At 38.0% G+C, this 14,760-nt stretch overlaps 1 protein-coding gene across 1 annotated transcript in view; it reads left to right on the top strand.

Moving 5' to 3' along the window:
* LOC310934275 (rap1 GTPase-GDP dissociation stimulator 1) overlaps window positions 1-14,760 on the top strand; it is a gene marked incomplete at its 5' end in the record, with an annotated part of 21,477 nt that extends 6,717 nt beyond the window's left edge. Inside the window, 11 exons of the mRNA XM_083897969.1 lie at window positions 843-968; window positions 1,540-1,668; window positions 4,082-4,207; window positions 5,271-5,414; window positions 6,182-6,313; window positions 7,907-8,041; window positions 8,506-8,631; window positions 9,460-9,599; window positions 10,603-10,729; window positions 11,720-11,848; window positions 14,063-14,760. Of these exons, the coding sequence (XP_083754095.1) occupies window positions 843-968; window positions 1,540-1,668; window positions 4,082-4,207; window positions 5,271-5,414; window positions 6,182-6,313; window positions 7,907-8,041; window positions 8,506-8,631; window positions 9,460-9,599; window positions 10,603-10,729; window positions 11,720-11,848; window positions 14,063-14,190 (1,442 nt within the window). The 3' untranslated portion in view covers window positions 14,191-14,760. The remainder of the gene's footprint in view (window positions 1-842; window positions 969-1,539; window positions 1,669-4,081; window positions 4,208-5,270; window positions 5,415-6,181; window positions 6,314-7,906; window positions 8,042-8,505; window positions 8,632-9,459; window positions 9,600-10,602; window positions 10,730-11,719; window positions 11,849-14,062) is intronic.

Raw genomic sequence — 14,760 nt, 5'->3', positions numbered from 1 at the left:
GAGAGCACTTTCAGTGATGAACCTTTGAATCAAAACACTTAAATGTAAATGATAGTCAAAGAGTCTTACATGTTTATTATTATGTTGTCATTCTAATGTAAAGACAGCTTCTGAGTTCAAAGTGCAGATTGTCAGACAACTTGGTGATTTGTGATATTGCTCCATAGCTGTATTACATTGAAATGTGATGATTAGTGATTACTCTGTATTGTCACTCTTTATATTGACATACATTTCAACCAGAAAATCAGCATATTAATCAATACTAAAATAAAAGAGTAATGAATATACTCATTTGCACCAGTATCAATACCACCAGTGCCATCTTTTGTAATGTTAACATGTGTTATTTAACAGGATAATGCAAATGATTTGATCAACTATATGTACTCAGCAATGTAAAGATGATCCACATCGTACATCCAACAGAAGCACAGAGAATAAATCGTTACAATTAAATTATACTGTATTATTTCCATCCATTATACAACTTAAAAATTGTTACAACCAGAGGTCTGCATGGAGTTGGAGGTTCAAGGAGGTCCAGTGCAGCTGGGATGATCAGGCCTCCTGTGCAGGACCAATCAGCTCCCAGGATCCACCTAGACACTCACACACATGACATTTAATCAAACACGCACACCTTCAACCCACCACACACTCACATGCAGACACATGCACACAAGGAAAAACCATCATGACCCTGTGGGCGAAACAGAGTTATTGTTGATAATACTGTTTGTTTACTTCTAATAGTAAATGGTTTTGTTACTGTTACTATGTAGCCTGTACATAACATACAATATAATCTACTGTGTGTGTGTGTGTGTGTGTGTGTGTAGCTGCCGTCAGAGAGCCGTGTATCGAGGCAGACCTGGTAAAAGTGCTGCTTCCACATCTGAACAGCAACAATCAGGAGATGCTGCTGAACACAGGCAGAGCTATTGGACGCATCTGCTTTGACAACTGTGAGTTAACTCAGTCAGATGGAATGACTGAAGACAAAGCAAGGACTGTTGCTGCGTTCCATTTAGATCGGAACTCGGATGTCGGAACTGGAAGTGACGTCACTGCCATGTCGAAAAAGCAAATATATCCATTGTTAGCCATTGTTAGCCATAGTTAGCCATAGTTAGCGATACCAATTGGTAACACAACTCTGCATGGTATTTGGTGCAGACAAATAGCCTAGCAACATGTTTATAAAAGATTAACAGTACTCTATGTACAACTGATTTATTGTGAATCAAATATGAAAGAAGTGCTATCAATGATAAAAGAAGCAGTGTTTGTACTGTGTTAGCCATCTTGGAATCCAAACTACGTATGTGATGTTGCCCTGACTTCCCAAGTCGGAAATCTGAGTTTGGTTCCGAATACAAATGGAACGCAACACGTGTCCTGTTAAAGCGTTCAAAGACTGACTCTTAAATAATTCCTTCATATATTCCAATGGAAATAATTTGTAATGAATGACATTTGTTTACAGTAAGCAGTGAAGCCATGGAATGACACACTGAAGTTTAATCTCTTACTCAGCACATCAGCAGGACCTGCTGGTGCAGAGTGGTGTCATACCCAGACTGGTGTCCATAATGAAGGAGTATCCACAGAACGACCCACTGGTCAACGTCTGTCTACTGGCCCTCTGTAACCTGGCTGACATGGGTAACTATTTACAATGTTATTATTCCAGTAATCATTTATAAAAGTCAAGTTTAGAACATACAGCTTTATTGACAGAAAATCCTTATAATTAGTTGTTTACAGGTATTTTGGGAAAGGGTTTAGCTGAAGGCTGCTATCTTGTGCTAACAATGTTTGTTAGTCTGCAGTCTCACCATTAGGTGTCTCTAATTCTTACCAACTGGACCTTTAATGAGTTAGCTTATAAACTACACTTTCTCAGTATTTAGAGTAGAAATGTTCCTGACAAACATATTTGTGTTTATTTTGCTGGAGCTAGAATAAAAATGGCTGACATGGCTGTTGTAAATGTCAAGGGGGTAATTCTCTAATCAAACAAAAAGAATGACTTCACCTCCTCAAAGCCTAACTGTGTAAAACATGAAGCCACAAATATTAACTATAGCAAGCAACAAAACAGTGGCTGGTCTGTCTATTAATGAAGACTGTCATTAGACATAAGATATTTTGATATCTAGAATTATCCTGATTGGATTTAAAGGTCTGAAAAACAATGACATGTGAAATGTGGTTCAGTTTTGCACAGATATGTCTCAGGTTAAATGTCCTGGTTACTCAAACTAGATATCATAGATGTCTTTTGCTTCACTATTAACTTGAAGACACATAGAAATAGAAATGTCACACATATTAAAACCAGCCATGAGTAAATCTGTGTCACATATGCTCACATCAGCACTGAAGCAACCCAGTCAGTAAGGTTGGTCTGGATGCACTGAACACAGTGTGGTTCCCCAAGTGACCCAATTCTGATCTTTTTCTCTCAAGTGGCACAAATCAGATATCACCTGTGATGATGTAACCAGGAAAGAAACACACATGCATTTAGATAACATCAGTTATGATATGTGCAGTTTCATCTGCCATCTAAGAATTGGGCATCAAGACCTCCAGTATAAATGCAGCCTTTACATCTGTTTGACAATTGTGGGATGAACAGATGGGGCACATTTTGTAGATCATAACATGACAATCAGGTCTTCTGCAATCACTTCTTTTGCCTAAGATGACTTCAATGAACTGGAGTTAGATCAGTGAAAATCTATTAGATGGAACGTTATATGTGCTCCTGTATGTCTCAGCTAAACACTCACTGTTACTGAAGCATTGAGCAGTTTGCACAGGATTGGTGTCTAATGCTAATATCAACTTCACAGTCGGCTCCCAGTCCAACACAGTCTCCAACAGAAACCCCACAAAAGCATTAAAAGCAAAAGAAAATGTAATCAAGTGTAAACAGGAAAGCAAAGAATAGAGAGTTGCTTTAGTGACCAGATCAGTAAAATACTGCAGTCTCCTCTGTCACTGTTTGGACCAGGATTGTCACTCATGTCTGTCGTCAGGCCCTGTGAACATGAGCTGCTGTTCAGTTACAGCCACACAATCATTTTAGAGACGACTGATAGAAATGTTCTGATTGTTGACCTTACATTTAGCCTCTGTAATCCTCCGTGTTACATCAGGTCTGTGGAATAAAAAGTGCACTGCAGCTGAAACTTAGCAACATTTTCAAATGTTACATTTATGGACAAGTTGCAAGTAATGTGATAAAACATTTGCTGTGCTATTAGCACAAATGAGTTGTGTGGTGAAAAAGTTTGCCATGTGTAGCACTGGTTGAGAACCCTTAAAAAAAAAAAAGAATAATACATGGTGAATATGCTGTGAGTTTGAGGTTTGAGGTCTGAAAAATCTACTGATCAATTGTGTCATATGAAAAACACTTAAACAGTTTGTTGCATGTAATGTTAGAGAAACATGCACAAGTCTCCAATGGTTTATAGTGTGTAGACAATATGTATTTACATGTAATCCAGTGATCTATTAAATAAAAATTGATTAGTGGATTATATATATTAATATTATGATTATTATTATTATTTATTTTTTTATACGATTTGCATTTGGATTTTGTCTTGTTTGTCAACAGAACATGTCTCTGCAGCATGTGGTTATTTGGGTCATTTGAAGCCATGAGGAGGCTGTTGAGTGTTTTATGGCCAATGCATCACATGCTAATGCTCAACTCTATGTGAAGTATGACAGTGTTACCTAGACATCACAGATCATTAAAATCATGGACCGCCCTCTGAAAACAGGACTTGTCTCATGGTCAGAATGTGGGACTGACTCAATCCTCTCTGCTTCCTCAACATGGAGAATATCAAACAGTCACAGCTTCCAAAGTAAAAGCTTGTCTCAGAAGAATGGAGGATGTAACCTGCATGTTTTAAGTGAAACCCTGATGAGGACAAGGGATAAAAATGCACTCATTTCAAAAGCTTGCTGTGGTGAACTAGATGTCAGATGTTTGCTCATTGGTCATCAGGAAAACCAGTTACCTCTCCAACACTGTCTGTGTTTGTGTTTGCAGACTTGGCGAGAGAATCACTGGAAGAGCAGGATGTGGCAGCTGTTCTGACATTTCAGCTCAAACGAGCTCCTGATGCCGAACGTCGGCATGTCATCCTGGAAATACTGGGTGCACTGGGCGAGAGTGGTAAGATTTGCAGGATGCTTAAAACCACACAATGGAAAGTTTGAACCTTGAAATAATGTCACCAACATCATTTTGAAAGTGCATCCACTTATAAGAGGGTTAATAACACCTCCATCAAAGCCTGAGCAGGTCTTTCATTGACACTCTGGAGCTTTGCGATTCAGGTCTGCACCATGATGACACAGGAATAACTACACAATGCTGTGTGTCAGACCATGTTATTGAAATCATCTTGTCCTCCATTTACGTTCATAAATCAAGTGATTCAAACAATGTGCATACAACGAGCAATAGGTTCTATAGGTCATATTCAGAACTCAGCTAAAGGGTCATAATTCTTTAGCGGGTTTTTTCGGGGTTAGTGTTCTTAAAAAATAAAACAATGCAATCATATTTGTTTAAAATGTTATAACATGGGCTTCTGTGCATGGTCTGAAGACATGCTTGTCCATCAGAAGTCGTGCTTGAGAGTTTGCCAGAATCATTGGCTTGTCAACAAATGCACGTCTGACCGTCAAATATATTTTACAAAAATTGTGACAGACAATACCATTTCCTGTACTTTGCTGCCATTAGCATTTTCCTCCCTCTTCCCTCTGTCACATTATGAATATATTTGGTGAGGGGAGGCGATGGCCAAACAGCAGAAAGGACCTGCTCTTTGTGGAGTTTCATCTCCTGGTAGGAAAAAGCTTTGTCGGATACTGGAAATGTTTCTCCTGGATTTACTTTCAACACAGTGGGAATTGTTACAACATAGAGATAAAGATGTGTGTTGACCTCACACAACTTGTGAACACACATGCAAGCTGGGTGCAGGAGCAGTGGGCAGCACGTATCTGTGCCCAGTGAGCAATGGGAATTGGATCTGAAATGTCAATCCTCTGGTTAGAAGCCAAATGCTGCTCATGTTCAATAACATGTTCCCCTTACAGCTGGACCTTCAATTAGCACTGGCTCTGTGTTAATCATAAATAATATTTTATAAGACTGTCTGCAGGTTGTATATTATTCCATGAAACACAATGTTAGCTGTGAACAGCTGCTTGTGCTGTACCAACAGATGCACTGAAGCTGCAGTTTGCAGAGTCCGGAGTACCTGAGGCTCTGTCAGAGATGATTTGGGACTTACAGGGAGGTTCTGACCCTCATGACCTCTGCAGCATCAAAATCGCCTCCAACCTCATAGTGTCTTTGCTGTTAGGAGGTGAGTGATGCAAATCTGTGTTCTGAGTATGTTCACTGAGCATGTCCAATGGCATGCCACAGTTTGGAATTGCAAACCCCAATCTGGCTTGTGTTCTAACTGCAGGGTGTGTAGCCTGGATGAGATTGCTGTGCCAGTTACGTAAATACTGACTCTTGCCAGTGGGACAATGTGAAGGCTGCCAACAAATTCACCAAAGAAGAAGAAAAACACAGCACAGTAAACACTGCTGTGTGCTAAAATAATCTGATGAAAAGAAACACAAACAGCCCTTGAATTTTCTTCTTTTTTAATGTACATAAAAAAATGCGTAACAGAGCTGAACTGTAGCACTTGGTGGAAACTGAGCTAATGTGTATAACAAGAACACAAAAGATAGCCAGACCATAATACACACTAAATGTCTCTCTATCTTCCACGATGGTCCCTAACCCTAACCCTAACCTGAAGTGCCTAACCTTAAGGACAAAGTGAAGGTCACGTGCAACAGTTTATGTTTATGATGAACAATCACGTGCACTTTATTTATTTGTGTTTTATCTTTCTACACTTTCTCTCTGTCTGTCAGTGTGTTATCTTTGTGTTAAGTGTCTTTTTCTGATGTTCTACTAACCTTCCAAGGGTCTGCAGATGGAAACTAAATGATGTTCATATTCTAAAATATTTACATATATTGCTGTGTATGTCCATTAATATGTACTATACATTTCAAAATAAACTCAATTAAACTTACCTCTATCATACCTCTGTGTGTGTGTGTGTGTCAGATGAGTCCATGCAGAGGTGTTTTGGTGAAGGATCAGGTGTGGTGTATCAGGACGTTCTCTCCTGGCTACAAAGCTCCAACACTCAGCTGCAGCTGTCTGGAGCCTTAGCCATCGCCAACTTCGCCAGGAATGGTGAGAAATGAACAAGCTTTTAATGTAAACTTGTACCAGTCAAACGTTAGGACACACATTATAACTGTAACACAGCAGTTCACACAAGATCATCAAGCATTTGGCATCTGTGAAGAGAAAAACATTCCAGACTCAAAGATGTTCAGACATCTGACACGAGCAGTTGGTGTTGGGTTAGTATTATGATGTCATTATACAAACTGGAGAATGAAAAAATAGTACAAATTACTAGTGCTGTCAATAGATTAAAGACAATTTATTACATTTGATCTGTAATGAATTGATCTAATTAATCTCCTAATTAATCAGGTCCATATAAAGTTCTGTAAGTTAACACCAAAAACACTTTTCTGACCAATATGACACACAATACAACACTGAACTTGATGCTTTTCCTCTGCTTCAGATACAGTGTGTTCCCTGAAATATGAAGAAGGCAGAGATGTTTACAAAGTAGACAGGCATTGATCTCCAGCAACTCCTGTTTTAGAGAATGTCATGGGCTCACCACCCTCTTCAAATTCATAATCCACCCACAGAAGTTGTAGGTCTATTTGTTTTCATTTAAACATTTAGTCATATTCATTACACCAAAGGCAATCAGAATATCAGGCCAGTTGTTCAAAAAATGTAATCCGGATCAAAATTATCCAGATTTGTAAATCCCATGTTTTGCTATCCAGGATCAGGTAACCAGTCTAACCTTTAAGTGGGATTGGTTCACCCTGATCCAGATACACAGTTTTCAGGATGAACACATCTGGATTAGCAGCTATGTAAAGAACAGGTAGAAGAGCCAACATGGGTTCACTATGTTCACTATAAGTGTTTATTTTGAGACCAAACACAAAACATAAACACCCATTTGCATTTATATATATATATATATATATTTTATGATGAGCCTGTTGAAGAACCAGACCAACCTCTGCAGTTAGAATGAGGCACTGACTGGAGTAAGAGATGCAATTGTTCCAAATGATTTTTGACAGGTTCATATCTGATCATTGTTTCTTTGACATTAATATACAGTGATGAATGACAGTGACAGAGATGAAAAAATTAATATATTATTTTTGTTTGTTATTTAAATCTGTTTGTGGGTTTGTTTCATGGAGACGAGATCATTTTTATTTTTACTTGATCAAAGTTTTCCAAATCGTGGGGCCAATCGTCAAAGGAAATCTGATCGGATTTTGGTTATCGGATTGGATCAAATCTGGAAAATGGATTGTTCAGAAGGGAAAGAAGGATTCTGAAATTGGATCAGATTATGTAATTTAATCCTCGTTTGGAAATGGATCAAATCTTCTTTTGTGTTGTTCAAAGCTTTTCAGTGGGATTCAGATAACTTTGATCCAAAAAAACAGGATTAACTTGATCCCAACAAGGGTTAGGGTTAGGTTAGGGTTAGGATTTCAAGGTGTATTTCAGGAAGAAAATCTAGTAAAACTATAAAATTGGTCAAATAATACATTTGTGTCATTTTGCACTTGACTTGTTTACAGTGATAAAGTAAATAAACCCCCAAACAGATTTCAATAACAAACAAAAATAATTTATTATATAGATTGACTTGTTTGTTTCTTTCAGACAGTAACTGTGTGAAGATGTTGGACCTCGGGGTTGTTCCTCACATCCTCACCTTGTTGGAGCAACATGTGGATGAAGGAGACGTTTCTGTTCAACATGCTGGACTGAGTGCACTCAGGAACCTGGCTATTCCTGGTACTGAGAGATCATCTGCACAGCTGCTAACATAGTTTAAAAGATCATATTTGATGTATTCAGTGAGGTGTCAGGATTAAGAGTTAGGGTGAGTTTAGATATTAATTAATACTACATTCATTTTGGGAACATTACATTTGCTCCTTCAGAACAAAAATCAAATCAAATATTTACATTACATTTTTATGACAATAAATATAACTGAATAATAAATAGAATGTGAAAATATTGAACTAAGCAGCAGAGACGTGCTGCACATGGATTATTATACCAAGTGTTTTGTTATTGCTATTTCATGAGTTATGTGGGTGTGGAGTGTTTGAACAGCTCTGTCACTGAACATGTTTAAAACATAAAAGAAATCGCTTCTTACAATGAAAGTAAATATGTATTCATTTGTGTTGATGTCACTATACAAATGATTGCATGTACACACCACAACATGATTATTTACTGTCTTCCAGCCACAAACAAAGTGCGGATGCTGGAGGACGGAGTGACTGAGAGAATAAAGACACTGCTGCGCTCAGACATGCCACCGGTTCAGTTCAAGTTGCTGGGGACACTTCGCATGATGGTGGATGGACAACGTGAGTTTGTTCAAAGCCAACACACTGGTATTCTTGGAATCTTTTTTTTTTTTAAATGCACTCTGAAACAACAATTGTCATCAGGAAAACAGTGATAATTTTGCTATTGTAAATAAAGTCAAAGAGGGTCAGGGTTCACACACATCCTGGAAAACCTGGAAAATGATTGATCCATTTCTCAGTCATGGAAAACACATGGAATATGAGAGACAAATGAAAATGTTCTGGAAAATAATTTCTCCTCCTTCTGCTTCTCTATGTGAATAGAATAGAATAGAATATAATAGAATAGAATAGAATGGCTTCATTGTCATTGTATGTGACTGACATACAAGAAATACTGTATACATTCACACACAAAACAGTAAGAAAAAGGTATAGATGTAAAACAGATTTGAAGTGACATTTATAATTTAAAATGCATTTTTTGAAATATAATAAAATATATATATAGAGATAAAGCAGTGCAAATAAAGAGTGGTAATATAAGTAAAATAATTTATAATATAGTAATAGTAATATAAGTAAAATAAGTATAAGACACTACATACAAAACAGATTGAAAATATAGCAGCTGAAATTGTCCTGTGTCCCTGTTTGTATGAACAATGTAGTCATTCTTTTCATTACCATTTGAACCATTTGAAGTAGTTTTCAGTTCTCTTCATTAAACACTGAGCTCACAATGAATCTCTCATATTCTCAGATTGATGTGTGATATGTTGGAGCTTTAATGGGCTTTTTATTTGATCGCTGTGAGATTGTATTTTCTTTTTCTTCTGTGTTTTTGGTGATCTTGTCTCATGGTTCTGTGTTTGTATGTGTCAGAGGAGGCAGCGTTAGTGCTGGGGAGAGACTCTGTGCTGCTGACACGAGTCATGGAGTGGTGTGAAGCCAAAGATCACGCAGGAGTCAGAGGAGAAGCCAGTCGCCTGTTGGCTGCTTTCATCAGACACAGTCGCAGCTCTGTGAGTCTTTACATCTCACGTTTCCACTAGTAGCATAAGTGAAGATTCCAGGGAGAGAGGGAGAGTCTATAATATGCACAATAAAAACATTTAGTGTGTTTTACAGATGGCCATTTCTAGCAAGAATATTCAAATATTTAATGATATTATTTGGTAATAATATATATATAGGGGGGGGAACATGTAGCAAGTGGAGCACCCAAAACTTGTTTTAGGGACGTACAACAAATAAATCCACTGCTATGGTGATTTCTCACTTGACTAGACAAAGAGTGCAGAGAACGGACAAGTATCAAACAGGGACAAAAAGAAAAACATGAAACATTTCTGAAAGTAACACGACTATGTGTCTGCCGATGTGAACAATGATTCATCACCAAAATACAAGACGAGAAAATCTGACGACTCATAATCTCAGTCTTGGATTCACAGAGTGTGATCAAAGATGAAGAGAGGATGAGACATAACTCTCTCTGTGTTATGTCTCAAAACAACAATGTCATCTTAAAGGTCTCAATCAGAAATGCATAGAGCAGCAAACCACACACTATATCCACTGCTCTGGATATTGTGTCAATTATGATTGATGAAAAAAACGCTGCTAAATTGAAATCTGTTCCCCAGTCCAATGATGCAGCCACTGATATTGTTAAAATATAAACAAAAAACAACATTATTGTTATAGTTATAAGAAGATAATTGCACTCTTTGAATAACTATTATGTTATTTTTAATTAGCACAACAAATTATTCAAAGAAAAGCAAAAGGGAATGATTCTAATTTGGACATTTCTTTCAGTCATAGTTACACTTGACACATTGTTACAAGTGTGTTGGGGTTTTCTTCTTCTTCAAAGGTTTGTGAATCACTGATCTAAAGAGTCGAGGGCTAATCTCTGCCTATGACCTTCTTCTCAGAATCAATTTGTTGAAGTTTGATATGTTTGCAGTATATAAACACACACACACAAGGTGTAATGGGCTGATTTCCTCTCTCTGACAGGAAGTAGTACAGGCTGTATCTACAGCAGACGGTGTCCGTCACCTCATCTCCATGGCAACGAGTGAGCATGTCATCATGCAGGATGAGGCCCTGGTTGCTCTGGCAATAGCAACTGCCATTGACCTTGGTAAAGATTTGTCAGACGCTATAATGTCAAACGTTGTGAACGTGAGTGAATGTGACAGTCGCTGTTATTACTGAGCATTTGTGTCATTGAAAGGTTCTTTTGTTTTCCCAAACTGGGGAAACCCTAACCCTCAATTCTTCAAACTTCTACACAAAAACTCCATCATTATTTTGCTAAATGAAACACAACACTCAAAACCATGTGATCTCATCTCAGAACTGATTCCTTACACTAAAAAACACACACAGCTGTTGTATGCTTTTGTCTTACATACAATCAAATCAACCTAAAATAAAATCAGCCTACAGTTTCAACACACACACACACACACACACACACACACACACACACACACACACACACACACACACACACACACACACACACACACACACACACACACACACACACACACACAAATGAGACCTTAATCAAGGATTTTAGTGCCAGCTGTATATTCCATTATGATAATGCTGATGTGAGAGTGAATGTTAATGCTGCTCTTCCAGTGTTTGTTTCCTCCACAAATCTGTGAACGGAGCAACTGTTCTTTTCTGACAATGTTAACAGTGCAAACACATACGTAACTATCACTAACAAATGAAATGTCAGGTCAGTTTAACATCAGTGTGAAGATAAGTCCCTTTTTTAATATGCAGTCAATGATCTGTCTATACTGTAGTTAGTTATATGGTTGCAGCTTTTCCAACACAGTTATTTGCATTCACAACACTGATCAACAACAGCATTGGCTGGAGTTCAGACGTCCTGCAGTGCTGCTTTATAATAGTTGTTAGGTCAGTTTGGGGAACACAGCACCTGATATCACGTGACTCACACTGCTTACACTGCCATGTTGGCAAGAAAAGCTTCAGCAAAAATGAATGGCTATACTGCAGTTAAATAACTTAGACTGTGATCACTGTTGCCTGTGGGATCCATGGTGGAATAAATGAGCTTTAATTCTCTTTGTGTGTGTGATCACTGCAGAGTCTATGAAGGAGTTGTTTGTGGAAGCAAAGCTGTTGCTCATGCTGAAGAAGATACTGGAGGATCCAGTGGGGGCGCTGGAGGTCAAGTTCAGTGCTTTAGGTCTCATCTGTAGTCTGGCTAACTCTGGTATGTGATACACTTTGAAAAACAAGATATCTATATAAAGATCCAAGTATACTTATATTTTTCTCTGTAATATTATTATGTTAAAAAATAATGCAGTGATTTCTGATAAGACACAGGTATTCCTGAGGTCATGAGGTGTTCCTTACACAGGAATGTCCCTGACTATCACCAACCCCGACATGGGGTTCTATGATGGCTGCCATCTGTCATATTTCTTTCACAGTAATTCACGTGTACTTATTATGGTACTGTTTAATTTAACCCATAGAACTGTTAAATACTATATAGAGCATCGTTATCCACTGATATGACCAACCAGAACCAGTTTGCTTTTCTGACTTTTCAACTGTGGCATCACTCCCAGTTCTGACTTTGGGGTTCTGATGTAAACGGAACACAGCATCACACACACTATCATAGAACCAGCTGAACACCCACTTTTTTCCAATCGTTCAGTGAGAATGCTCAATATAAACCCGCACGTGATATGTTTTCTTAATTTGATCCTACAGTCACATACTAATCAATTATGGTTTGAATGACAGTCACTGTGATCATGTGCATGTGTTGTTGTTGATTACCGTTTTCCATCCTCTCATGGATGATCAACATAATGCTTATTACCACAGAGCTTTTAAACCTTATCCACATAGAAATGGAACGAAGCGTAAGAAATATTTCTCAGGTTTGTTTCAGAAAATGTAAATGTCTTAACCCACAAACAACTCAAAACTCTACACACTTTATTACAATTTATACAATCACAGAATCAGAGACTTCCCATGACTAACAATCTCTTGTATCATAGACTGGGTCCATCAGTCATTACTCTACTTGTTTGCATCCACCTGTATTGTGGTTGTGGAGTGGCCTTATCCTTCATGTTTGGACAGAGTGGTATTTTGGTCTGATGTTATCACCCACAGAACCTAAAGTTCACACAGAGTGGTCCTGTTGCACATATATGTTAGTTATGGAGGTTTACTTACATACATTCACTTGTTTTTTAATGGTCAAAAACCTCCTAGTTACTGTAAACGACCCAGAGTCAGAAGACACTGTCGCTCGTGAAACACCTCCACAACGGACGTTATTCTTCTTCTGTGGTTCAATGTACGCAACCGGATGTGTCCGGAGCAGGACGATCTGCTGTTCAGGAGAACCGGTGTTTATGTAACCGGACCGGGTTTTTTCAGAGATCTCACTGAGCCTGAGATTACAATAAAACACAGCGTTCTCAGCAGTGGCTGAACTGTTTGTTTAGAACCTTCAGTTCTTCATAAACGAGGTAATGTTTGTTAATTGAACTTCTGTTCTATGGGAGCTTTAAACAAAATGAATCAATGTTAATATTTGTGAGCAGTTAAAACTGTAGTCCATGGACTTTAAATATAAACACAGCCAAATTGATACAATGTTGATTCACTTTATTGGCTTCAATATTAACACGCGAAGACTAGAGAAAGAATAATAACATCATCAATGATAAAAATCAACAAAAGTTATGCAATGGAGGTTTAAATATTTGAATGAATTACAATGATTATTTTATTAATTTTATATCAAGCCCCGTTTATTTCCATATAGACATAGACAGACAAAGAATATTCAATTCAATTCAATTCAATTTTATTTGTATAACGCCAAATCACAACATACATCATCTGAAGACACTGTACATAGACAACATCAGAAATCTATGACAGAAACAGACTCAAAGATGTGCAGCATCTGCCTCGACCGGTTGGGGTGAAAGGAAATGGGGACAGAGGAGAGGTGGAGGAGAGAGAGGGGGAGATAAAGGACAAGAGGGAGGTAGAGACAGTGATGACATGTTTATAGAAATACAGTCATTCATATAAGCAGCAGCAGAGATTGTTGATAAAAAAATGTTTTTTACTGCTATCGACTTTTAATTATAGCATAATAATAATGGTGATGACGTATGATAATAGTAGCCTGGAAACTGGATCTGGATCCTGCAGCCTGCAAGATGAGGACAGAGAGAGATGAAAGGAAGCAAAGACACAAACTAGGGAGAGAAAGAACAAGGTTAATGACATATAATGAAGTCATATTCATATCCTGAGTGTGAGAGAGTGAGTGTTCATGCACCACAGGAATTCCACCAGCAGTCTAGGTCTATATGTGTGCACATTACACCTCTGTTACCAATGTCACACTTGTCTCTTCTTTGTTCCTCGTCTGCTCCAGGTGTGATGAAGGAGGAGCTGAACTCTGAGAACATAAGAGAAAGCCTCAGGAAACTGACAGATCACAGCAGCAGTAAACTTGCCTCACAGGCGTCTTCTCTCCTGGTTGGTCTCAGTGACACCAGCTAAACCAGGACTTTGCAGCAACAAAGGATCTCATCTGATGTATGGATTCATTCAGCTTCTTCAATTGATATACTTTTCAAATCGTCTCACTGCACAATGTTAAGTTGACTTGTAACACTTTAGTCAACTCTAGTCAAGTCAAAAAGTCCAACGGTTTGGGAAAAAACAACTATTAAGTTGGGATGGGAGACATGACTTTAAATGATATCATGATATTCCGTGAAGTAACAACAGTCATGGTTATTTGAAAGTAAAAGTGCTTGTTTTGATATGGGATGATGTAAAGTCACATATACACATATATGATGCAATGGTGATGATGAATTTATAAATAACTAAAACTGCCAGGTCCTCTAGAGTCAGCTGAATGGTCTGAATGTGACTGTTCTTTCTATTTTATTTTATTTTATTTATTTGTCTGTTTTTTTTGTTATTTATTGATTCATTTTGCATCATATGTGTGTTTATATTGTCCCATATCAAAATAAGCACTAGTACTAGCACTAGTAATAAGATGCAAGGAAGCTCCTCACCATGAACCAAGCAGAAGGAAGGAGGCTGAGGACTCGTCAA

This window comes from Microchirus variegatus (assembly GCF_963457635.1).
Source record: "Microchirus variegatus genome assembly, chromosome: 11".
Taxonomy (NCBI): domain Eukaryota; kingdom Metazoa; phylum Chordata; class Actinopteri; order Pleuronectiformes; family Soleidae; genus Microchirus; species Microchirus variegatus.
This window is presented reverse-complemented; position numbering and strand designations above follow the sequence as displayed.